Source organism: Gobio gobio (genome assembly GCF_949357685.1).
Source record: "Gobio gobio genome assembly, chromosome: 1".
In the NCBI taxonomy this organism is placed as follows: domain Eukaryota; kingdom Metazoa; phylum Chordata; class Actinopteri; order Cypriniformes; family Gobionidae; genus Gobio; species Gobio gobio.
This window is the reverse complement of record NC_137097.1, coordinates 80,752,833-80,778,656: the sequence shown is the minus strand read 5'-3', so window position 1 is coordinate 80,778,656 and position 25,824 is coordinate 80,752,833. Positions and strand designations below refer to the sequence as shown.

The 25,824-nt window shown below is 38.4% G+C and overlaps 2 protein-coding genes across 2 annotated transcripts in view; both read left to right on the top strand.

Moving 5' to 3' along the window:
- Positions 1-25,824, top strand: part of LOC307126351 (GTPase IMAP family member 9-like) — a 584,370-nt gene that overhangs the window by 187,256 nt on the left and 371,290 nt on the right. The gene's annotated exons all lie outside the window — the stretch shown is intronic.
- Positions 1,090-23,842, top strand: LOC307127595 (uncharacterized protein). The gene is made up of 3 exons (XM_079818931.1): positions 1,090-1,187; positions 14,218-14,351; positions 21,431-23,842. Exons 2-3 carry the CDS (start codon positions 14,318-14,320, stop codon positions 22,999-23,001), a joined length of 1,605 nt encoding a protein of 534 aa, XP_079675057.1. The 5' UTR covers positions 1,090-1,187; positions 14,218-14,317; the 3' UTR covers positions 23,002-23,842.

The following is a 25,824-nucleotide window of genomic DNA, read 5'->3' as shown; positions in this document are numbered from 1 at the left end:
ATATTTTGAAGAATGTTTGTAACCAAGCAAAGAGTGCAACCATTGACTACCATAGTGTTTTTCCCTACTAAGATAGTCAATGGTTGCTCTATCTGCTCATTCTTCTAAATATCTTATTTTGTGTTCAGCAGAACAAAGAAACTCATACAGGTTTGGAACAACTTGAGGGTGAGTGATGATGACAGAATCTTCATTTTTGGGTGTACTATTCCTTTAAGAAAGGTGTTTGATAACTATTACATTTCTGTATATGTCTTACAGAGAAGGCCATGGGTAAATATAACATTTATTATAATGGGTTTATGTAAAGATTGTTTTAAGTTCACTTAAATTAAAAGTAGTTTTTTAAAGCCTAATAAATGTTGAAATGGGTAGATTTCAGTGATACTGTAATGTAATGTCATTAATGTTTCATAGAGACATCAGTAATACTGGCCTTCATTCATAAAAAGATGACATTACAACACATATTTAAAATATACTGTCTTTAAATTGTTTCTACATTGGAGAGTAACTGAAATTAATACAATATAAAAATATTAAAAACTTGCGATTAATTACAGAAAAAGATGCTATTAATTAGTTCATTTTTTAATCGATTCCCAGCGCTAGAAATTATGTAATGTAAATTCTTCCAAGTATAAATAATGGTAAGGACTACAGTTGAAAGACAAAAAATAAATGTACATGAAAAAAACTTGGTCTGTTGACACCAATGAAATGAGCTTTAGGTGTGAATTTACAGGAGATGTGAAGACATCATCATAATAAATGAGGTGAAAACAGGAACTATTGAGATGAAATAAAGAGTCTTTTCAGCAGCTCTGTTAATATTGATGAGCCTCAGACTATCAACACTCATTCAACAAGACATTCAGGATCATCAGCAGATCATCTCACTTTATTCTGACTGTTTGCTCTTACAAACACATTATTCCACTCAGGATATATGACAAAAGACTGTTAAACTGCTCTACTGAAAGACAATGCTATTATTTATGGGTAATACATCAGTAATGTAAAGAAGGCCACCCTCACAAATGGACTCTTCCAAACTCCCCCACCTCTGCTCATGATTTGGACTGCTCCAGAGAACCAGAGATCAGAGAGTGAGGATGCAGAGATGTGCTTGTGTTTAGTTATTAACAGTTAAAGTAGTCAGAAGGGACAGACTTTGTGGATTGTGTGTAAGTATCTTCTCTTCATTAGTGATTACTATATTGCTAAGAGACATTTACATTAATAATTCGGTTTGCACATTATCTTGTCTTTAATGCATTGTCTTAATGCCATATAATCTTCCTGTGTTCTTTATCGGGGAAGTATTTGATGTGCACTTATATTATATTGTGTAGATTTGAAACTGTGTCTCAGGGAATGTTAGTCAAGTCAACTTTATTTATATAGCGCTTTTAACAATGCAGATTGTTTACAGTGTTAAACAGGAAAATAATGCAGCATAATTTTATTCAGCCATTCTGGAGAAAACGGTGATGTCATCCGTTCATTTCAATTATCATACAGTGACAGTGTGGGCTTTAGATCAGTAATTTAGTTATAGATCTGTGGTTGTTTATAGATCTGTGGTTGTTTATAGATCTGTGATTGTTTGTAGATCTGTGGTTGTTTATAGATCTGTGGTTGTTTATAGATCTGTGGTTGTTTATAGATCTGTGGTTGTTTATAGATCTGTGGTTGTTTATAGATCTGTGATTGTTTATAGATCTGTGGTTGTTTATAGATCTGTGATTGTTTATAGATCTGTGATTGTTTATAGATCTGTGATTGTTTATAGATCTGTGATTGTTTATAGATCTGTGGTTGTTTATAGATCTGTGGTTGTTTATAGATGTGTGGTTGTTTATAGATCTGTGATTGTTTATAGATGTGTGATTGTTTATAGATCTGTGGTTGTTTATAGATCTGTGGTTGTTTATAGATCTGTGATTGTTTATAGATGTGTGGTTGTTTATAGATCTGTGGTTGTTTATAGATCTGTGGTTGTTTATAGATCTGTGATTGTTTATAGATCTGTGGTTGTTTATAGATCTGTGATTGTTTATAGATCTGTGATTGTTTATAGATCTGTGGTTGTTTATAGATCTGTGATTGTTTATAGATGTGTGGTTGTTTATAGATCTGTTTATAGATCTGTGATTGTTTATAGATCTGTGGTTGTTAATAGATCTGTGATTGTTTATAGATGTGTGGTTGTTTATAGATCTGTGATTGTTTATAGATGTGTGATTGTTTATAGATCTGTGGTTGTTTATAGATCTGTGGTTGTTTATAGATCTGTGGTTGTTTATAGATCTGTGATTTTTATAGATGTGTGGTTGTTTATAGATCTGTGATTGTTTATAGATCTGTGATTGTTTATAGATCTGTGGTTGTTTATAGATCTGTGATTGTTTATAGATCTGTGGGTGTTTATAGATCTGTGGTTGTTTATAGATCTGTGATTGTTTATAGATCTGTGGTTGTTTATAGATCTGTGGTTGTTTATAGATCTGTGATTGTTTATAGATCTGTGATTGTTTATAGATCTGTGGTTGTTTATAGATCTGTGGTTGTTTATAGATCTGTGGTTGTTTATAGATCTGTAATTGTTTATAGATCTGTGGTTGTTTATAGATCTGTGATTGTTTATAGATCTGTGATTTTTTATAGATCTGTGGTTGTTTATAGATCTGTGGTTGTTTATAGATCTGTGATTGTTTATAGATCTGTGATTGTTTGTAGATCTGTGATTGTTTATAGATCTGTGGTTGTTTATAGATCTGTGGGTGTTTATAGATCTGTGGTTGTTTATAGATCTGTGATTGTTTATAGATGTGTGGTTGTTTATAGATCTGTTTATAGATCTGTGATTGTTTATAGATCTGTGGTTGTTTATAGATCTGTGATTGTTTATAGATGTGTGGTTGTTTATAGATCTGTGATTGTTTATAGATCTGTGGTTGTTTATAGATCTGTGGTTGTTTATAGATCTGTGATTTTTATAGATGTGTGGTTGTTTATAGATCTGTTTATAGATCTGTGATTGTTTATAGATCTGTGATTGTTTATAGATGTGTGGTTGTTTATAGATCTGTGGTTGTTTATAGATCTGTGGTTGTTTATAGACCTGTGATTGTTTATAGATGTGTGGTTGTTTATAGATCTGTTTATAGATCTGTGATTGTTTATAGATCTGTGGTTGTTTATAGAGCTGTGATTGTTTATAGATGTGTGGTTGTTTATAGATCTGTGATTGTTTATAGATGTGTGGTTGTTTATAGATCTGTTTATAGATCTGTGGTTGTTTATAGATCTGTGATTGTTTATAGATCTGTGGTTGTTTATAGATCTGTGATTGTTTATAGATGTGTGGTTGTTTATAGATCTGTGATTGTTTATAGATCTGTGATTGTTTATAGATCTGTGGTTGTTTATAGATCTGTGATTGTATATAGATCTGTTTATAGATCTGTGATTGTTTATAGATGTGTGGTTGTTTATAGCTCTGTGATTGTTTATAGATCTGTGATTGTTTATAGATCTGTGATTGTTTATAGATCTGTGGTTGTTTATAGATCTGTGGTTGTTTATAGATCTGTGGTTGTTTATAGATCTGTGGTTGTTTATAGATCTGTGATTGTTTATAGATGTGTGGTTGTTTATAGATCTGTTTATAGATCTGTGATTGTTTATAGATCTGTGGTTGTTTATAGATGTGTGGTTGTTTATAGATCTGTGGTTGTTTATAGATCTGTGGTTGTTTATAGATCTGTGGTTGTTTATAGATCTGTGATTGTTTATAGATGTGTGGTTGTTTATAGATCTGTTTATAGATCTGTGATTGTTTATAGATCTGTGGTTGTTTATAGATCTGTGATTGTTTATAGATGTGTGGTTGTTTATAGATCTGTGATTGTTTATAGATGTGTGGTTGTTTATAGATCTGTTTATAGATCTGTGATTGTTTATAGATCTGTGATTGTTTATAGATCTGTGATTGTTTATAGATGTGTGATTGTTTATAGATCTGTGATTGTTTATAGATGTGTGATTGTTTATAGATCTGTGGTTGTTTATATATCTGTGATTGTTTATAGATCTGTGATTGTTTATAGATCTGTGGTTGTTTGTAGATCTGTGGTTGTTTATAGATCTGTGGTTGTTTATAAATCTGTGGTTGTTTATAGATCTGTGATTGTTTATAGATCTGTGATTGTTTATAGATCTGTGGTTGTTTATAGATCTGTGATTGTTTGTAGATCTGTGATTGTTTATAGATCTGTGGTTGTTTATAGATCTGTGGTTGTTTATAGATGTGTGATTGTTTATAGATCTGTGGTTGTTTATAGATCTGTGGTTGTTTATAGATCTGTGATTGTTTATAGATCTGTGGTTGTTTATAGATCTGTGGTTGTTTATAGATCTGTGGTTGTTTATAGATCTGTGATTGTTTATAGATCTGTGGTTGTTTATAGATCTGTGGTTGTTTATAGATCTGTGATTGTTTATAGATGTGTGGTTGTTTATAGATCTGTGATTGTTTATAGATGTGTGGTTGTTTATAGATCTGTGGTTGTTTATAGATCTGTGGTTGTTTATAGATCTGTGATTGTTTATAGATGTGTGATTGTTTGTAGATCTGTGGTTGTTTGTAGATCTGTGGTTGTTTATAGATCTGTGGTTGTTTATAGATGTGTGATTGTTTATAGATCTGTGATTGTTTATAGATCTGTTTATAGATCTGTGATTGTTTATAGATCTGTGATTGTTTATAGATGTGTGGTTGTTTATAGATCTGTGATTGTTTATAGATCTGTGATTGTTTATAGATCTGTTTATAGATCTGTGATTGTTTATAGATCTGTGATTTTTATAGATGTGTGGTTGTTTATAGATCTGTGATTGTATATAGATCTGTGGTTGTTTATAGATCTGTGATTGTTTATAGCTCTGTGATTGTTTATAGATGTGTGATTGTTTATAGATCTGTGATTGTTTATAGATCTGTGGTTGTTTATAGATCTGTGATTGTTTATAGATGTGTGGTTGTTTATAGATCTGTGATTGTTTATAGATGTGTGATTGTTTATAGATGTGTGGTTGTTTATAGATCTGTGATTGTTTATAGATCTGTGATTGTTTATAGATGTGTGGTTGTTTATAGATCTGTGATTGTTTATAGATCTGTGATTGTTTATAGATGTGTGATTGTTTGTAGATCTGTGGTTGTTTATAGATGTGTGGTTGTTTATAGATGTGTGGTTGTTTATAGATCTGTAATTGTTTATAGATCTGTGATTGTTTATAGATCTGTGGTTGTTTATAGATCTGTAATTGTTTATAGATCTGTGATTGTTTATAGATCTGTGATTGTTTATAGATGTGTGACTGTTTATAGATCTGTGATTGTTTATAGATCTGTGGTTGTTTGTAGATCTGTGGTTGTTTATAGATCTGTGGTTGTTTATAGATCTGTGGTTGTTTATAGATCTGTGATTGTTTATAGAACTGTTTATAGATCTGTGATTGTTTATAGATCTGTTTATAGATCTGTGATTGTTTATAGATCTGTGATTGTTTATAGATCTGTGATTGTTTATAGATCTGTGATTGTTTATAGATCTGTTTATAGATCTGTGATTGTTTATAGATCTGTGATTTTTATAGATGTGTGGTTGTTTAAAGATCTGTGATTGTTTATAGATCTGTGATTGTATATAGATCTGTGGTTGTTTATAGATCTGTGATTGTTTATAGCTCTGTGATTGTTTATAGATGTGTGATTGTTTATAGATCTGTGATTGTTTATAGATCTGTGGTTGTTTATAGATCTGTGATTGTTTATAGATGTGTGGTTGTTTATAGATCTGTGATTGTTTATAGATGTGTGATTGTTTATAGATGTGTGGTCGTTTATAGATCTGTAATTGTTTATAGATCTGTGATTGTTTATAGATCTGTGATTGTTTATAGATCTGTGATTGTTTATAGATCTGTGGTTGTTTATAGATCTGTGATTGTTTATAGATGTGTGGTTGTTTATAGATCTGTGGTTGTTTATAGATCTGTAATTGTTTATAGATCTGTGATTGTTTATAGATCTGTTGTTGTTTATAGATCTGTGGTTGTTTATAGATCTGTGATTGTTTATAGATGTGTGGTTGTTTATAGATCTGTGGTTGTTTATAGATCTGTAATTGTTTATAGATCTGTGATTGTTTATAGATCTGTGGTTGTTTATAGATCTGTGGTTGTTTATAGATCTGTGATTGTTTATAGATCTGTGGTTGTTTATAGATCTGTGGTTGTTTATAGATCTGTGATTGTTTATAGATCTGTGATTGTTTATAGATTTGTGATTGTTTATAGATCTGTGATTGTTTATAGATCTGTGATTGTTTGTAGATCTGTGATTGTTTATAGATCTGTGATTGTTTATAGATCTGTGGTTGTTTATAGATGTGTGGTTGTTTATAGATCTGTAATTGTTTATAGATTTGTGATTGTTTATAGATCTGTAATTGTTTATAGATCTGTGATTGTTTATAGATCTGTGATTGTTTGTAGATCTGTGATTGTTTATAGATCTGTGATTGTATATAGATCTGTGGTTGTTTATAGATCTGTGATTGTTTATAGCTCTGTGATTGTTTATAGATGTGTGATTGTTTATAGATCTGTGATTGTTTATAGATCTGTGATTGTTTATAGATCTGTGGTTGTTTATAGATCTGTGATTGTTTATAGATGTGTGATTGTTTATAGATCTGTGATTGTTTATAGATCTGTGATTGTTTATAGATCTGTGGTTGTTTATAGATCTGTGATTGTTTATAGATGTGTGGTTGTTTATAGATCTGTGATTGTTTATAGATCTGTGATTGTTTATAGATGTGTGGTTGTTTATAGATCTGTGATTGTTTATAGATGTGTGGTTGTTTATAGATCTGTGATTGTTTATAGATCTGTGATTGTTTATAGATCTGTGGTCGTTTATAGATCTGTAATTGTTTATAGATCTGTGATTGTTTATAGATCTGTGGTCGTTTATAGATCTGTGATTGTTTATAGATCTGTGATTGTTTATAGATCTGTGATTGTTTATAGATCTGTGGTTGTTTATAGATCTGTGATTGTTTATAGATGTGTGGTTGTTTATAGATCTGTGGTTGTTTATAGATCTGTAATTGTTTATAGATCTGTGATTGTTTATAGATCTGTGGTTGTTTATAGATCTGTGGTTGTTTATAGATCTGTGATTGTTTATAGATGTGTGGTTGTTTATAGATCTGTGGTTGTTTATAGACCTGTAATTGTTTATAGATCTGTGATTGTTTATAGATCTGTGGTTGTTTATAGATATGTGGTTGTTTATAGATCTGTGATTGTTTATAGATCTGTGGTTGTTTATAGATCTGTGATTGTTTATAGATCTGTGATTGTTTATAGATTTGTGATTGTTTATAGATCTGTGATTGTTTATAGATCTGTGATTGTTTGTAGATCTGTGATTGTTTATAGATCTGTGATTGTTTATAGATCTGTGGTTGTTTATAGATGTGTGGTTGTTTATAGATCTGTGATTGTTTATAGATCTGTGATTGTTTGTAGATCTGTGATTGTTTGTAGATCTGTGATTGTTTATAGATCTGTGATTGTTTATAGATCTGTGATTGTTTGTAGATCTGTGATTGTTTGTAGATCTGTGATTGTTTATAGATCTGTGGTTGTTTATAGATCTGTGATTGTTTATAGATCTGTGATTGTTTATAGATCTGTGATTGTTTATAGATGTGTGATTGTTTGTAGATCTGTGGTTGTTTATAGATCTGTGGTTGTTTATAGATCTGTGGTTGTTTATAGATCTGTGATTGTTTATAGATCTGTGATTGTTTATAGATTTGTGATTGTTTATAGATCTGTGATTGTTTATAGATCTGTGATTGTTTGTAGATCTGTGATTGTTTATAGATCTGTGGTTGTTTATAGATGTGTGGTTGTTTATAGATCTGTGATTGTTTATAGATCTGTGATTGTTTGTAGATCTGTGATTGTTTATAGATCTGTGGTTGTTTATAGATCTGTGGTTGTTTATAGATCTGTGATTTTTATAGATCTGTGATTGTTTATAGATGTGTGATTGTTTATAGATGTGTGATTGTTTGTAGATCTGTGGTTGTTTATAGATGTGTGGTTGTTTATAGATCTGTGATTGTTTATAGATCTGTGGTTGTTTATAGATGTGTGGTTGTTTATAGATCTGTAATTGTTTATAGATCTGTGATTGTTTATAGATCTGTGATTGTTTATAGATCTGTGATTGTATATAGATGTGTGATTGTTTATAGATCTGTGGTTGTTTATAGATCTGTGATTTTTTATAGATCTGTGGTTGTTTATAGATCTGTGATTGTTTATAGAGCTGTGGTTGTTTATAGATCTGTGATTGTTTATAGAGCTGTGGTTGTTTATAGATGTGTGGTTGTTTATAGAGCTGTGGTTGTTTATAGATGTGTGGTTGTTTATAGATCTGTGATTGTTTATAGATCTGTGATTGTTTATAGATCTGTGGTTGTTTATAGATCTGTGATTGTTTATAGATGTGTGATTGTTTGTAGATCTGTGGTTGTTTATAGATCTGTGGTTGTTTATAGATCTGTGGTTGTTTATAGATGTGTGGTTGTTTATAGATCTGTGGTTGTTTATAGATGTGTGGTTGTTTATAGATCTGTAATTGTTTATAGATCTGTGATTGTTTGTAGATCTGTGGTTGTTTATAGATCTGTGGTTGTTTATAGATCTGTGGTTGTTTATAGATCTGTAATTGTTTATAGATCTGTGATTGTTTATAGATCTGTGGTTGTTTATAGATGTGTGGTTGTTTATAGATCTGTGATTGTATATAGATGTGTGATTGTTTATAGATCTGTGGTTGTTTATAGATCTGTGGTTGTTTATAGATCTGTGATTGTTTATAGATCTGTGATTGTTTATAGATCTGTGATTGTTTATAGAGCTGTGGTTGTTTATAGATCTGTGATTGTTTATAGAGCTGTAGTTGTTTATAGATGTGTGGTTGTTTATAGATCTGTGGTTGTTTATAGATCTGTGATTGTTTATAGATCTGTGATTGTTTATAGATCTGTGATTGTTTATAGATCTCTGGTTGTTTATAGATCTGTGGTTGTTTATAGATCTGTGGTTGTTTATAGATCTGTAATTGTTTATAGATCTGTGATTGTTTATAGATCTGTGATTGTTTATAGATCTGTGGTTGTTTATAGATCTGTGATTGTTTATAGATCTGTGATTGTTTATAGATCTGTGGTTGTTTATAGATCTGTGATTGTTTATAGATCTGTGGTTGTTTATAGATCTGTGATTGTTTATAGATCTGTGATTGTTTATAGATCTGTGATTGTTTGTAGATCTGTGGTTGTTTGTAGATCTGTGGTTGTTTATAGATCTGTGGTTGTTTATAGATCTGTGATTGTTTATAGATCTGTGATTGTTTATAGATCTGTGATTGTTTATAGATCTGTGATTGTTTGTAGATCTGTGGTTGTTTATAGATCTGTGGTTGTTTATAGATCTGTGATTTTATATAGATGTGTGGTTGTTTATAGATCTGTGATTGTTTATAGATCTGTGGTTGTTTATAGATCTGTGATTGTTTATAGATCTGTGGTTGTTTATAGATCTGTGATTGTTTATCGATCTGTGATTGTTTATAGATCTGTGATTTTATATAGATCTGTAATTGTTCATAAAAATTATGAACAGAACCGGTGACAAAGGGCAGCCCTGCCAGAGTCCAACATGCACCGGGAACAAGTCTGACTTACTGCCGGCAATGTGGACCAAACTCCTGCTTCGGTCATACAGGGACCGGACAGCCCTAACCGATTCTAATGAACTGATTCTTTTCTGCTGTCATGTCATGTGCGTGCGCTGTCGCGGTAGCACACAGAGGCAGAGTGAGGCGAGACGCGAATGCGAGTAATTAAGATGCTGCAACTACTTTAAAAGCAGACATCTGGGCACATTTCGGCTTTTATGAACAATCTGGTAAGCACGACCTGGAGAACACACGCGCTGTGTAAATCAAAGCTCTCTGATTTATCAAAACCATTTCATTTACATTTGGTCACTGTAGTAAACGTTGTTTGTACGGGAAGAAGGAGGCGGGAACCGGCGGACATTCAAAATAACTTTTAATTAAACAAACACAAACTAAAATGGCAGCTGCAGCCCCTCACGGTCGACTGCAGCAACACATAACAAAACGTAAATAAAATACAACATAAAGTCCAGGCCTGGTCCTCTCTCATCCCTCACTGTCGTCGCTCCTCCTTTAAAGTCCCTCACTCCTCCGCGAGGGCCGAGATCGCTGGCTGACAGCTGGCGCTCATCCTCCCTGATGAGCGCCGCCTCGTCCCGCCCTCACGGTCCCTCGGCCTCGCTGCTCGCTGCTCGCCACATACCCCCAACGCCCTTCACATACCCCCAACGCCCTTCGCAGGCCGGGGGGCACTCCCGAGTCTGCGCTCTACCCCCCCCCCCCTCCCCGGGGGGGGGGCGATCACGGCGGCCGCGGGACCTGGGGGTAAGAACAGCGAGGTGAGAGAACGGAGCGGGGAGCATGAGGAGCGACAGAGACGAGAGAGTGGAGAGAGGAGAAAATAAAAAAAATAAAAAATTCTGGTCAGGTTCCCAGACACACTGCCGCTCGGTCCTCAGCCAGCCGAGAGGCTCTTACTCGCGGTGCCATGCGGTGGTACTGGACGGCCGGTGGACGGCTCGACGCTCCTCCGCCCCCTGGCGGCCGGCGGTGGCTCCTCCTGTCGAGGGCAGCCGGCAGCGAGTCCCGCGCGCTCCCTGCCCCTCCCCTACACGGCGGAGGGATACAGGCTCCGGCTCACGGCGAACGCCGGTGACTCCTCCGCGCTCCCTCTAGGACGGCAGCCACCCCACCTCGACCCAGGGGCACGGCAGCGAGCTCTCCGTCCCACCGACCTTCATCCGCTCCAGCACCACCGCTTCGGGCAGCCGCTCGCGGACTTCTCTCCTCCGCGCTGCCCGAACTCCGCGGCACCGCGATCCCCCTCAGCTGCGAGGGCTCTTCGACAGCGCGTCCCTCCTTCCTCCCGGGCTTCGGCACCACTGTAGTAAAGTTTGTTCATACGGGAAGAAGGAGGCGGGAACCGGCGGACATTCAAAATAACTTTTAATTAAACAAACACAAACTAAAATGGCAGCTGCAGCCTCTCACGGTCGACTGCAGCAACACATAACAAAACGTAAATAAAATACAACATAAAGTCCAGGCCTGGTCCTCTCTCGTCCCTCACTGTCGTCGCTCCTCCTTTATAGTCCCTCACTCCTCTGCAGATTTATTGGAGTTCACATCACTGAAAACAACAGATATGAGCTGCATTTTATATTGGTCATCATTAGGGCTGTAATCTCCCAGTCGATTAGTCGATTATTAGTCGATACGTTCTGGCTCGACCAAAATTCTGATTGGTCGATTTTTTTGCCGCGTTCATTTCGTTAGTTTTACCGCGTTCATTTCATCAGTTTTGCCGCGCCGCGTTCATTTCATCAGGTGGAGAGCACTAATTGCTAATGGGGGTGTTTTCAGAGCACCCCTGTTTCACAGGTAACTGTCTGTCTTCAGAACACCCCCTTGTTTCCACTTCTTTTGGATTAGCCCAACCCGCTAGAGAAGAGAGACAGATTGAAGAAGGCTATAGTTTGCTGTATATTATTTATTTAATTGGGAGAGCGTTTTTTCTGCTCTTGATCTGGCTTGTTTAATAAATATTCCTTTTTTATTAAAGTGGACGTGCCTTTTGTGTTCAAGAGTAAAAGCTTTAAGTTAATAGTCTATTCGTGTCTCAGCCGCGAAGCTGAGCTGATCCTGTGCTCGAAGCTGCACAGAGCGGCTGAAATGATAATGTCTGTCAGTTAGTATAATACATATGACAAAAACAATTGTCTAAATTATGTTGCATATTCCTCAAAAGTTCTTGTGATGATATCACTAGTTGACAACGGAAATCATAGGCTATGATGGTGCTCGTGATGCAACGCTATCAGAGCCGACAGACTTGTGTGTCAGACTCATTTCAGTGCAAAATAATCAGGTCAAAAACGATTTAATATACTGCAAATAGCCTACTACCCTTACGAAACAAAAATATATTGCAGTATATTGGAAAATATCATGTAATACATTAGGCGATATATTCCCATATATGGGATTTAATATTTATATTTTCCAATATATTGCAATATATTGAAAGCGGCAATCATTTGTATATTTTGCAATATACTGCAATATATTACATATATTGTATATATGTACCATAAATATATTAACAATATATTATAATATATTTCAAGTAATATATTGGTAAATATATTTTCCTTCCGTAAGGGTAGTTTTTTATGTTTATTTATAATTCATTTAAGCAGACAACAAGGCTACCAAGTACTGCGCACAGTGTGTAGCTAATTAATTTAACGGTTTTTTTCCTAACGTCATTTTTAGTCGATTTTTAGTCGAAAATTTCAGGACCTCAGTCGACCAAGATTTTCTTTGGTTGATTACAGCCCTAGTCATCATTGAGCCGCGCGCTCTGCTATTGCGGTCTTTGAAGAGGGCATAGGAGCATGCGGCAATAGAACTGGTCAAATCATTCAGTTTCTTTACTTTTAATGAAAATGACTATGTTGAGCACCTACGACTTTACTTTCGGAAAATGTGTGCATTTCCTTGATGAATAGATGCGCAGCTGCTCGTCTGCGGGATGCGTGCTTCAGTAGCGCCGTCATATCTGGCTGTGTCATATAGCTCACAACACGCTCACACGTTAATTTTTAAAGCATTGTTGCGAGGAGTAAAATTTACATATGTGGTTTCAACAACCAGATGCATTTAGAATTTAGTTTTGACTGTAATGCGGCCCAGACCACCTCCTGAAGGGGCTTTGGGTATTGTGTGTATTTGTTCTAAACGCTCCTGTTGTCTTCTGTGCCCAGACTTGAGTTTTGTTTGATGCATTCAAGAAGCGTGTTTTCTTTGAGCAGGTCAAATTAAAGGTTCAGTTCATATAACTGACTGACAAAATTGTATGAGGATGCAGTGCATCGTGATATCGAATTGAACCAAATCGATGGCATGATAATCGTAATCGAACCGAACCGTGAGACTAGTGTAGGTTCACACCCGTAGTGTCCTGTGGGCCAAGGCTCATTTAAAATGGACTGTTTCAAAGTGGAAAAGTGTTCTATGGTCAGACGAGTCCAAATTTGACATTCTTGTTGGAAATCCTGGACGGCATGTCCTCCGGGCTAAAGAGGAGGGAGACCTTCCAGCGTGTTATTAGCGTTCAGTTCAAAAGCCAGCATCTCTGATGGTAAGGGGGGGCATAAGTGCATACAGTATGGGCAGCTTGAGTGTTTTGGAAGGCACTGTGAATGCTTAAAGGTATATGAAGATTTTAGAGCAACATATGCTCCCCTCCAGATGACGTCTATTTTAGGGAAGGCCTTGTGTATTTCAGAAGGACAATGCAAAACCACATACTGCAGCTGTTACAACAAGCATGGCTTCGTCCTAAAAGAGTACATGTGTGTTTATTGAGTCTTGGAGTACAGACTGGTGTGAGACGTGATGTTCTAATAGGACATCCTGTAGCCGTTCAGTTACTCCCAACCAGAAAACACAAGAGAACAGCAGTTTTTACAAGTAATACAAACACACTAATCATCAACCACTACTGCTAAATAACTATGAATTTAAATATGTTTTGCTTTAATGATAACTACATTGATTAGGGATGTAGCGATTCATGATACTAATTTCCCCTTTTAAATGAACAAAGGTATAAGCTGTATGCAGAATGACTTACATTTGGTTTTTGACCACTAAAAATACAATTTACTAATATTAAAATCTCCATATCTCTGGGATTGAACTATCAAGGGACTTTAAAATAAAAAATCTTTCCAAAAGGAAAGTTTAAGAATCAGAATCTAAAAGGATATTTATATATCTTTAATACTTCTGGAGTTACAGGCATGAGACAAAAACTGATTGTGTTTATTGTGCTGTTTATTGAACAGTCACCGTTGGCATATAATGACACACAGATTGATAAAGTCAACAGATTTCACTAATAGATCTACCATTCTCTGTGTGAATTTCAGCATCATCAGTGAAGCTCCTCCCACATCAGTCACATCATCAGGAAGAGCTGAAATCTGCAAAGTGAGACAGTGAGAACACAAGTGATCCAGAACCTGCAGAATGAAACACACTGAAGATCCTGAAGAACAAAGAGGTTGGTGTTTATTCTTCATTCATTCATGATAAAGTTTCTCTTATAGAAGTTACTCATAGTTATAGAGATTATTCTTCTCACAGTAACTTTGGTAACAGGGTTGATGAATGCAGTCAACACTGTACAGTTTGTGTCAAAACTAAGACAATGGAGAAAGGGTATCATGCTGTAGAAAGGGTCCAGATGATGTCACTTCCTGTGTGTCACAGTTTTAAGAAATGCTGCTTTTAAAGGGGTCATGAACTGCGTTGTTTTATGATGTTTCCTGGGGTGCACTTATAATCTTAGAATGCTTTTTACATCAAAAATAGTCATAAAAGGCATTTTTTACCATGACTTTAGCCTCTGCTCTGAACGCTCTGTTTTTAAGGGGCGTGTCTGCTGTGACACTCCCACTGCTGTGATTGGATAACGTCTTTCCATTTGATATAGTATTAGGCCCCGATAACACAGAACGCGTTTTTCAGGTTTGAAAACGCGAGGCGCACTGCACTGCCTTTTTTGGTTGACCTTTTTTCATTCACCAATGTTTTTTTATGTTGCTAGGAAACCCCCGAATCAGCCGTCCTGTCAGTCTAATCAAAGTAACAGTCGCCACAACAGAAGACCCGCCTCTCCATTCATTCGATTTGAGAATAGAAAAAAACGTGATGACATTGAGCGCTTTTCCGCTCAGAGTTAATTTTATTTATCAACTACATGCGCTCAGAGCGCTCCTTCTAAAACGCGAGGCGCCCGGGGCGCATAAGCAGTGTGCATAACGCTCTCTGCCAACAGAAATCTATTCAAAAAAGGTGCCTCTCGCTACAAAAATGCGTTCGGGCCCTTACTCTCTTTTAGGGCGTTTTACTATTACAGTTCCTATGGTTAAAGGGTTATTTCAGCGATTTAGCATTGAGCTTTGTATCAGTAGAAACCCAGTAGTATATTCCAATTATGATACTTTCCCCACTCATAACCCCCTGAGACGAGAGAATTATGCATTTTATTTCTGGAAAAAATCCTGACGATATTTGCATCATCTGAGGATTTTTTGGCCAGAGACTATAGACTACAGCCAGTAGAAGGAGCTAGTCCCGCATGTTATCAACCCGCCCATAGGGGCGGGATCTCACTCACAGAATGTGAATGCGCACGGCCGCTCGGCTTGGGCATTAATAACCGAGAGGTGCAGAGCAAAGTGAGTGTTTCAACTTTTCAATGAATTCCTATGAAACTTTTGCTTCCAGAGGCATGATCTGAGAATGACTGCCACGCTTACCTCAGCTCTTCGCTCTCGTGATGAATGAAATTTGTCTCCTGCTGCGTTTGAGTCGTGACTTTCGTTCGGCTCACTCACACGTTATTGAAAGTCAAGTCAACTTTATTTATATAGCGCTTTTTACAATGCAGATTGTTTCAAAGCAGTTTCACAGTGTTAAACAGGAAAATAATGCAACAGAATTTGATTTGGCCGAACAGCCGCTCCAGAGAAAATGACGATGTCATCCAACTCACCTCAATTATCATACAGTGACAATGTTTTCATGTTAATTTTGGTGATCTCCAACTAGCGAAGTCGCACATCATTATTGCCGACGTGAATAATAATCTTAGAGAATTTACGATTAGTTTTAGCCAGCACTTTTAAATTTGCTTTGTCAGGCGCTCTGGCTCCCGGTAAACATGGGACTATGGTGGCTGGTGTCTCTATCTTCATAATCTGTGTAATAGAATCGCTAATAACTAGGGCACTTTCAACAGGATACTCAGTGATTGCGTCACTGAGTGGGGAGAACCTGTTTGATGTTCTAATCGGAATGGAAGGGCGGTTTGTAGATCCGCAACTAAACTTTTCTCACATTCACTCAGTCACCCAGCCAATCCAATCACTCTGACAGTATTGGTATCCTCAATAAACCTGTCACCGACGTGATGCTTCCGATCTTTAGAATATTCCTATCTAATAATTGCCTCACTGACACTGCATCCACAATAAACCTGTCTCTGGCATGATGACCCGATCTTTGAATCTTCCAGGGCTGTAACAACGAATCGATAAAATCGATAAAAATCGATTATTAAAAGAGTTGGCAACGAATTTCATTATCGATTCGTTGTGTTGCGCAACTATTATGCCCGTCAATAAGATGCAGAGATGTTTGAGTATAAAAAAAGCACGGTTGAGCGCAAAGCCGAGTGGAAGCGGGCGAGCCGTGCTGTACCCGTCGTACCACGCAGCGGAAAAGCTAACCGAGCCGAGCGTACCAGTCGAAAAGCGCCATTAATAAATTGAAAAAGTGTGTTAATTGCAGCAAAAGCGACGTGACATGGCATGGGAGCACCACGGTGGTGATTCACCACCTAAAACGAAAACATCTTGGAGTTCTTGATGAGGAGGAAGGGAGTTCAACACAGGGTAACGTTAATGCTGCCTTCACATGTTCTCGGAATTATCGTAAATACGATTTTCCTAGGTAAACATTGCACATGAACGCCCTCACATTTTGAAACTTGAATGCAATGCGCTCGTAATCACGACTTCAGAAGTCAGAATCATCAAATTTCCGATAGCACGTGAAGGCAGCATTAGTCACTACAAAATCCCACTTTTGTTCCGTTTCGAAGTGAGGAGCTTGACGTCCGTCCAGTAGCTCTTCTGGTGCTTGTTTACTCGTTATCCAGCTTGACCCGCATGACAAGTTAGCGTTAGCTTGTTAATAACAGCAGTAAAGCAGGGGTGGTATAGTTTGCAAGACTAAAGACACGTTTTTATTCACTTGCCTTTTTTGGCCCATTCATTGTTCAATCTGTTGCTATGTTAATTTCGTTGACAAATAATTTGTCAGTATTTTAATCAACATTTTTCACAGACAAAAACGAGACGAAAATCAAAAGCTTTGAATGACAAAAACTTCTCGGTTACGTATGTAACCCTCGTTCCCTGAAGGAGGGAACGAAGACGTACATCGGAACTGACCAACGAATTGGGATCTGATCTCAGAGACCAATCTACTTCGAGTGTGTTAAAAACGAGCCAATGGAGATTGGCATGCGATTCACGCTAGATCATTCATGCTAGATCATTGCTTTTTTCTGCTGAGGAGCCGAACTAGTGACTCGGCCCCTTAGCGGAAGCGCAGCACCTGGCGACGGGTCGTACGTCTCCGTTCCCTCCTTCAGGGAACGAGGGTTACATACGTAACCAAAACGTTCCCTTTCAATCGGTCACGTTCGACGTACGTCGGAACTGACCGACGAATTGAGATCCCTACCAACGCCAGGGCGCTGGCCCTTCCAGCGTCCTGCTTGAGTGCACTGGACCATCTTAGATGGTACGGAAGTCAGGGTTCCAAGCAGGGAGGTCAGTCATTGCTATTTCTGCAAGACCCACTCAGTGTGACTATTGGATAACGCTGGGAAAGCGTGCCCGTCTCGGGAGATGGTACGCTGTGGAGCCACATCCTTCAGTGGAAGGATTGGTGGTGGAATACACATAAGGACTAACCTAGCAGGGTAGTGCAACATATGGCAGTCTCTGGGGTGGTTCCAGCCTGGTTCCAGAGGGGAAAGAACACGCCCAGGGATGACAGAGCGGGCTCTGTCAAGGGAAAGACATGGGGCTAGCCAATAGGGTAGCAGGTAACATGGAAGAATACACATATGAGGTTGCCGTGAGGAAACCGCTACATATGGAACCCAGCCTACACACACGTTCCACAAGCATACAGGTGCAGGCCTGGCGTCAGACGGCCACAACATCTGGCACCGAAGGGGTGACGGAGGAGCTCGACAGGGTTAGCCATTTCCGGGGAACACAACTGGAGACAATAGACGCATGTATCCGGCCCAGAGGGCACGATTCGTTGACCGAAAGTGCATGCAGGTCCCCTAACCTCTTGATGGAGGCCAATGCCGTCAGAAGCACTGTCTTCATTGACAGGATTTTAGTCTCCACAGACTGCAAAGGCTCAAAGGGAGGGCTCTGAAGTGCTCTGAGCACTAGAGCCAAGTCCCAAGAGGGTAACGAGTTTGGACGAGGAGGATTTAGCCTCCTCGCACCTCTGAGGAACCTGATGATTAGGTTGTGCTTCCCCAAGGACTTACCTTCGACTGTCGTGATACGCCGCTATTGCTGCGACGTACACTTTGAGGGTGGAGGGAGACAGCCTTCGCTCCAGGCCATCTTGCAGGAAAGAAAGCACGACACTTACCGAACACCTTTGGGAGTCTTCCTGGTGGGAAGAGCACCATTCAACGAACAGGTTCCACTTCAAAGCGTAGAGGGGGCTCTAGCAGAAGAGGTGGTGTCCACCACTGCCTGTGGTAGACCACCTAGAACCTCCGCGGCCCGTCCAGGGACCAGACATGGAGTTTCCAGAGGTCTGGACGCAGGTGCCATAGAGTGCCCCGCCCCTGAGAAAGCAGGTCCTTCCTTAGGGGGATCGGCCAAGGAGGGGCTGTCGCGAGGAGAGTTCTGGGAACCAGGTCCGGTTGGGCGCGACTAACAAGACCTGCTCCTCGTCCTCCCTGAGAGAACATGAACCACGCACAAACACAGTCTCAGCATGCTCATGATGCGATATAGGAGTGGGGGCCCACGGAAATGTACCCGGTGGGGAAGCTCCACTGTAATCCTCAGGTCACCAAGGCTTATTAGCCGAAGTAGCCCTTTTCTGGATTTTGCAAGAAAAGAAACTAGATCGGTGAATAGGCAAAGGGACTCAACCCCGTTTGAGGTTTCATAGACTCGACCGCGCATCTCTAGCACATCCGTGGCAACCCCCGCTGTCAGCCGGCGCCCGACGGCACACGGCGTGCTGAACGCTCAAGCCCTTACGAGAAAGGTGAGACGAACAACACGCCAACGTGACCATGCTCTCCTGAGAGAGCATGGATCATCCACGAACGCAATCTCACATGTTAATATATGAGAGAGATCGTGGCCATCAAGGACAGGAAACAACCGCATCCAGAAACACACGGTTTGAATGACATCTTGAAAAATACGCAGGGTCAAACCGTGTTGCTCTTTTAGAAAAGGAAAACTGCTCTTTTAGTGCTGAAGCACTCAGGGAGATGACCGCGGCTCACGCAGTTCAGATAGTGCAAGCCTGCGTGAGCACTCAGAAACGGAAACACCCAGCCAACCAACAAAACCAGCTCTTTATCTCCTCTGAAGCGGCCACCCGCTGAAACTCGCCGTCACACCCGCACTGGAAGCAGCAGTCATTCCTTCTCAGGAGACTCGAATAACACTCTTCGTAGACACAGCAATGACACTGTTCGGCTCCGAAGTAAAAAGCAATGATCAAGCATTCCACTTCCTTATTTATACCCGCACTGCGGGGCGGTGCGTGGAATGCGTGAATCGCATGCCAATCTCCATTGGCTCGTTTTTAACACACTCGAAGTAGATTGGTCTCTGAGATCAGATCCCAATTCGTCGGTCAGTTCCGACGTACGTCGAACGTGACCGACTGAAAGGGAACTATGACTAATATCTATTGTCATTTTCGGTCAGCATTCGGTCTTAAAGTGACAGCAGTCCATTAACCTGCTTTCATTTGTGCTCTTAATAATTAATCAAACAACAAAAGACAGAGAAAATCACCTCTTTAGTTATAATAAGTATTCATTATATTTATTATACATTAATTATTTAATATGATAATGGAAATGAGCTGATGACATCACCGTTTTCTCCAGAGCGGCTGTACAGCCGAATTAAATTCTGTTGCATTATTTTCCTGTTTAACACTGTGAAGCTGCTTTGATACAATCGGCATTGTAATGTTATTGTAACAGTTTAAGACCCAGGTCCAGTAGTGAAAAATGAAGACCAAGAGTCAGGAGTTAAATTAATTAAAGAGAAATTTAATTAAAGAGAAGCCTGCTTCAAGTCTCACAAGGAGTTTATAGACTGCGCTCTCTCTACCAGCCTCTCGTACATACAATTTCTCAACAGTTATACTGTTTCCAATGGCATTGATTACATCAACAAATGACAAAAGGGCTACTCCCTACTCGTGGCTAAAGAAACATAAAGGCCTAAACATTAGTCACACATATGTGAGAGTGGCGTCGTTTAGCCGGCATGATTGTCGTAAAACTCCCAGATTAGGATAGGATGTTGATAACACAGGAGGAATATCCTCAATTACGTAATGCACACACCCACAAGCACTAGAGCATCGCAGCTTTTCGTCCATGTCATTGGGGCCTGAACTTTATCAAAAGAACACATAATACCAAAACATAGATACAACAATCTCTCCCCAGAGAGAGAGAGAGAGAGAGAGAGAGAGAGAGAGAAGTACACATACACATGATTTTGTTCTCTAACAAAATATAACAGGAAAAGAGGTGCCATTCTTTGAACTGGGTGGGACCCCCAAGGGTCAGACAACAGCAGAAGGCGAACACCTGTTGAGGAGCTTCCTTCCTTCCTTCCTGTAAACTCCATTTTCCTGTCAAAGCCCTTTTGGTCACATTAATCCCTGACTATTCAAGTCATAAAAGTAATAAAAGAAAAATTATTATGGCTTCAGGGTTTCAGTGAAAGGAAATAGGAAATTACATAAAATATAAAATGAACTGAAAAACATTAATCGGTCCTATTGATTAATCAAAATCATAACTCAAATAAAATAAAAAAAAATCATTAAAATCATTATAATAATGTATAAAGATAAATATTGATTAAGGCTTTGATTATGAATTTAAGTATGATATATAATTATATTGAAGCGGCGGTAGAATTCAGAATCTTTCAGTAAAAAGCGCTATATAAACAAAAGTGACTTGACTTGCCTCAACCCAAAGAACACTGCTCGTGGTGGAAGCATAATGATGTGGGGATGTTTCAGTGGGAATCTCAAAGGGATGGAACAATTACTGGTTCCCCGATAAACCACGATAAAATGTACTGATGGTTAGTAATGTCGTTTAAAATTTAATTATCATTAAAACCACGTGTGAGTATCACGAAACATTTCATAGGGGGATAACAATTTTGTCTTTTCACTGTATGTCCTTTCACAAAAATTTTAATTTTACTAAGTTTTGTATTAAAAGTTTAATTATTTATCTAATTTCAGACGTGATGGAAGAGAGCGAGGAGAATGAAGAACTGAATGAAGTGGAGGAGGAACATCTCAAACCTGGAGAAAAACCTTTGAGTCGCTCAAAGACTAAAAACACATTTATAAAGAAAACAAGAGCCAAGAAATCTACAACTTGCACTCAGTGTGGAAAGAGTTTCTTAAGGAAACATAATCTTAAGCTGCACATGAGGATCCACACCGGAGAGAAGGCGTACTCATGTGATCAGTGTGGAAAGAGTTTCTTAAGTCAACGTAATCTTAAGCGGCACATGAGGATCCACACCGGAGAGAAGCCGTACTCATGTGATCAGTGTGGAAAGAGTTTCTTAAGGAAACATAATCTTAAGCTGCACATGTGGATCCACACCGGAGAGAAGGCGTACTCATGTGATCAGTGTGGAAATAGTTTCACACAATCATCAAGCCTTAAAGGACACATGAGGATCCACACTGGAGAGAAGCCGTACTCATGTGATCAGTGTGGAAAGAGTTGCACACAATTATCAGGCCTTATAAGACACATGAGGATCCACACTGGAGAGAAGCCGTACTCATGTGATCAATGTAGGAAGCGTTTCTCACGATCATCAAGTCTTAAAGAACACATGAAGATCCACACCGGAGAGAAGCCATTCAAGTGTGATCAGTGTGGGAAGAGTTTCTTACGATCAATAAGCCTTAAAGAACACATGAGGAGCCACACTGGAGAGAAGCCGTACGCATGTGGTCAGTGTGGGAAGAGTTTCTCACAATCAATAAGCCTTAAAGGACACATGAGGAGTCACACCGGAGAGAAGCCGTACTCATGTGATCAGTGTGGGAAGAGTTTTACACTATCAATAAGCCTTAAACTACACATGAAAATCCACACTGGAGAGAAGCCATTCAAGTGTGATCAGTGTGGGAAGGGTTTCACACAGTCAACAAATCTTAATGTTCACATGACGATTCACACCAAAGAGAAGCCGTACTCATGTGATCAGTGTGGGAAGAGTTTTACACGATCAACTCACCTTAAACTACACATGAAAATCCACACTGGAGAGAAGCCATTCAAGTGTGATCAGTGTGGGAAGGGTTTCACACAGTCAGCAAAGCTTAATGTTCACATGAGGATCCACACCGGAGAGAAGCCGTACTCATGTGATCAATGCGGAAAAACATTTATTGGGTCATCAAACATGAAGACACACCTGACAGTTCATACGAAGGAGAAGCCACATTCATGTTCTGTGTGTGGAAAGAGTTTCACACTGATGCAAACTTTAACAAGACATCGGAAAATACACACTGGTGTGAGAGATTACATGTGCTTTGAATGTGAGAAGACTTTTACTACAGTAGGCAGTTTAAAACGACACAAGAGCATCCACACTGGAGAAAAACCTTACAAGTGTTCACACTGTGACAAGAGATTCAGTCGGTCAGGAAGTCTGAAAACACACGAGAGGATCCACACTGGAGAGAAACCTTACAAGTGTTCACACTGTGACAAGACATTCAGTCGGTCATCACATCTGAAAACACACGAGAGGAACCACAGCAGAGAGAAGCCGCAGGAGTGATCCGGGGCGTTTCCTCCGAGGAGGCAGTGCCTCCTCAATACAAAAAAAACTGTATGACAAAATAATCGATATTACAAAAATAAGCAGATATTAATAAAATTGACGATTAAAAGAGTAAAAGTCACTGGTTTTTATAAAGGAATACTGTCCAACAGCGACACCCGCAGGTGAAGTTACAGAAGGAGATGCGCCTCCTCTCTCACCATTGATTGACTTATTATTGGATATGATCGTTTATGATTGGATATGATCGCTTATGATTGGATATGATCGCTTATGATTGGATATGATCGCTTATGATTGAATATGATCGCTTATGATTGGATATGATCGCTTATGATTGGATATGATCGCTTATGATTGAATATAATTAGTGTTGTTTTCGGTGGCCTGTTTTAATTTTAATTTTAGTCTAGTCTTTGTGTCAAGCTATCATTTTATTTTTTATTAGTTTTAGTCACGTTCATACTCTTAGTCTAGTCAAATTTTAGTCGACTAAAAGTCTGAGCATTTTAGTCTTATTTTAGTCAGAATTATCCATGACTATTTTAGGTTAGTTTTAGTAAATGAAAATTGTATTTTAGTCTCTTTTTAGTATAGCAATTATATTTAACCCAGTCAATAGAGTATAAGTACTTTAGTAGTATAAAACCAAAATCTTCTTTTAGCCAAACCCATTTCAAACAAGGTTATCTTCTTATATTATATATCCATTCAAGACTTGTAAGACTCTGATTTGAAGTTACAACATATTTATTTTACCAACCAAACATGTTAGAAGTACACACACACACACACACACACACACACACATTTAAATAAAAACATTGAGATGTCTCTTAAGGTTTGTGGTGTTTATTCCTGTGATTTTGTAGCCTCATTTCTCCCCATCTTTTTCCACAACACCTGTTTTATTTTCCACTTAAATGTAATCACATTTTTTTTCAAATGTCTTAATAAGAATAAATGCATATTTAATTTAATAGGACAATAATATCCTAATTATTATTTAATCATTTAAATCTATTTAAAATTAGACTCACATTATAGTTAAAATGTTTTTCTGTCTTTTATCTCGGAATAACCTAGAATAATTTGAATATCATCAACAACAACAAAAAATTTAAAAAGTGAAACTTGTATATTATATTACACACAGACTGATATTTAAAATGTTTATTTCTTTTAATTTTGATGATTATAACTGACAACTAAGGAAAATCCAAAATTCAGTATCTCAGAAAATTAGAATATTACTTAAGACCAATACAAAGAAAGGATTTTTAGAAATCTTGGCCAACTGAAAAGTATGAGCATGTCCAGCACTCAATACTTAGTTGGGGCTCCTTTTTTCTGAATTACTGCAGCGATGCGGTGTGGCATGGAGTTCATCAGTCTGTGGCACTGCTCAGGTGTTATGAGAGCCCAGGTTGCTCTGATAGTGGCCTTCAGCTCTTCTGCATTGTTGGGTCTGGTGTATCGCATCTTCCTCTTCACAATACCCCAAAGATTTTCTATGGAGTTAAGGTCAGGCGAGTTTGCTGGCCAATTAAGAACAGGGATACCATGGTCCTTAAAACAGGTACTGGTTGCTTTGGCACTGTGTGCAAGTCCTGTTGGAAAATGAAATCTGCATCTCCATAAAGTTGGTCTAAAACTTCCTGGTCTACGGCTGCTTTGACCTTGGACCTCAGAAACACAGTGGACCAACACCAGCAGATGACATGGCACCCCAAACCATCACTGACTGTGGAAACTTTACACTGGACCTTTAGCAACGTGGATTGTGTGCCTCTCCTCTCTTCCTCCAGACTCTGGGACCCTGATTTCCAAAGGAAATGCAAGATTTACTTTCATCAGAGAACATAACTTTGGAGCACTCAGCAGCAGTCCAGTCCTTTTTGTCTTTAGCCCAGACGTGACGCTTCTGTTGTTCAAGAGTGCGACAGCTGAAACCCATGTCTTGCATACGTTTGTGTGTAGTGGTTCTTGAAGCACTGACTCCGGCTCCAGTCCACTCTTTGTGAATCTCCCCCACATTTTTAAATGGGTTTTGTTTCACAATTCTCTCTAGAGTGCGGTTATCCCTATTGCTTATACACTTTTTTTTCTACCACATCTTTTCCTTCCCTTCGTCTCTCTATTAATGTGCTTGGCCACAGAGCTCTGTGAACAGCCAGCCTCTTTTGCAATGACCTTTTGTGTCTTGCCCTCCTTGTGCAAGGTGTCAATGGTCATCTTTTGGACAGCTGTCAGGTCAGCAGTCTTCCCCATGATTGTGTAGCCTACAGAACTAGACTGAGAGACCATTTAAAGGCCTTTGCAGGTGTTTTGAGTTAATTAGCTGATTAGAGTGTGGCACCAGGTGTCTTCAATATTGAACCTTTTCACAATAGTCTAATTTTCTGAGATACTGAATTTGGGATTTTCCTTAGTTGTCAGTTAAAATCATCAAAATTAAAAGAAATAAACATTTGAAATATATCAGTATGCGTGTAATGAATGAATATAATATACAAGTTTCACTTTTTGAATGGAATTAGTGAAATAAATCAACTTTTTGATGATATTCTAATTATATGACCAGCACCTGTATAATCTCATATAGGATGCATTTGGTTGAGTTAACCCGCAGCGCTTCATTGTACCGTTGATCATCTTCAGTTTCAGCGAGCGCTCTCAAACAGGGGATGACAGGAGTTATAGGCCTTCTGACTGTGTAACCTAGTTCACCTGTGCGTGATTTTGTGCAAAAAAAAGTTAATGTATTTATTTTGTATAAATATCTGATTGTTCTCATATATGAGCGTTTGGTTGTTAATT

Excerpts from the sequence above, each read along its gene's own strand:
- LOC307127595 (XM_079818931.1), top strand. The coding sequence starts at position 14,318 with ATGAAACACACTGAAGATCCTGAAGAACAAAGAG. Across the intron at positions 14,352-21,430 it reads AGATCCTGAAGAACAAAGAG|ACGTGATGGAAGAGAGCGAG; the intron begins GTTGGTGTTTAT and ends ATCTAATTTCAG.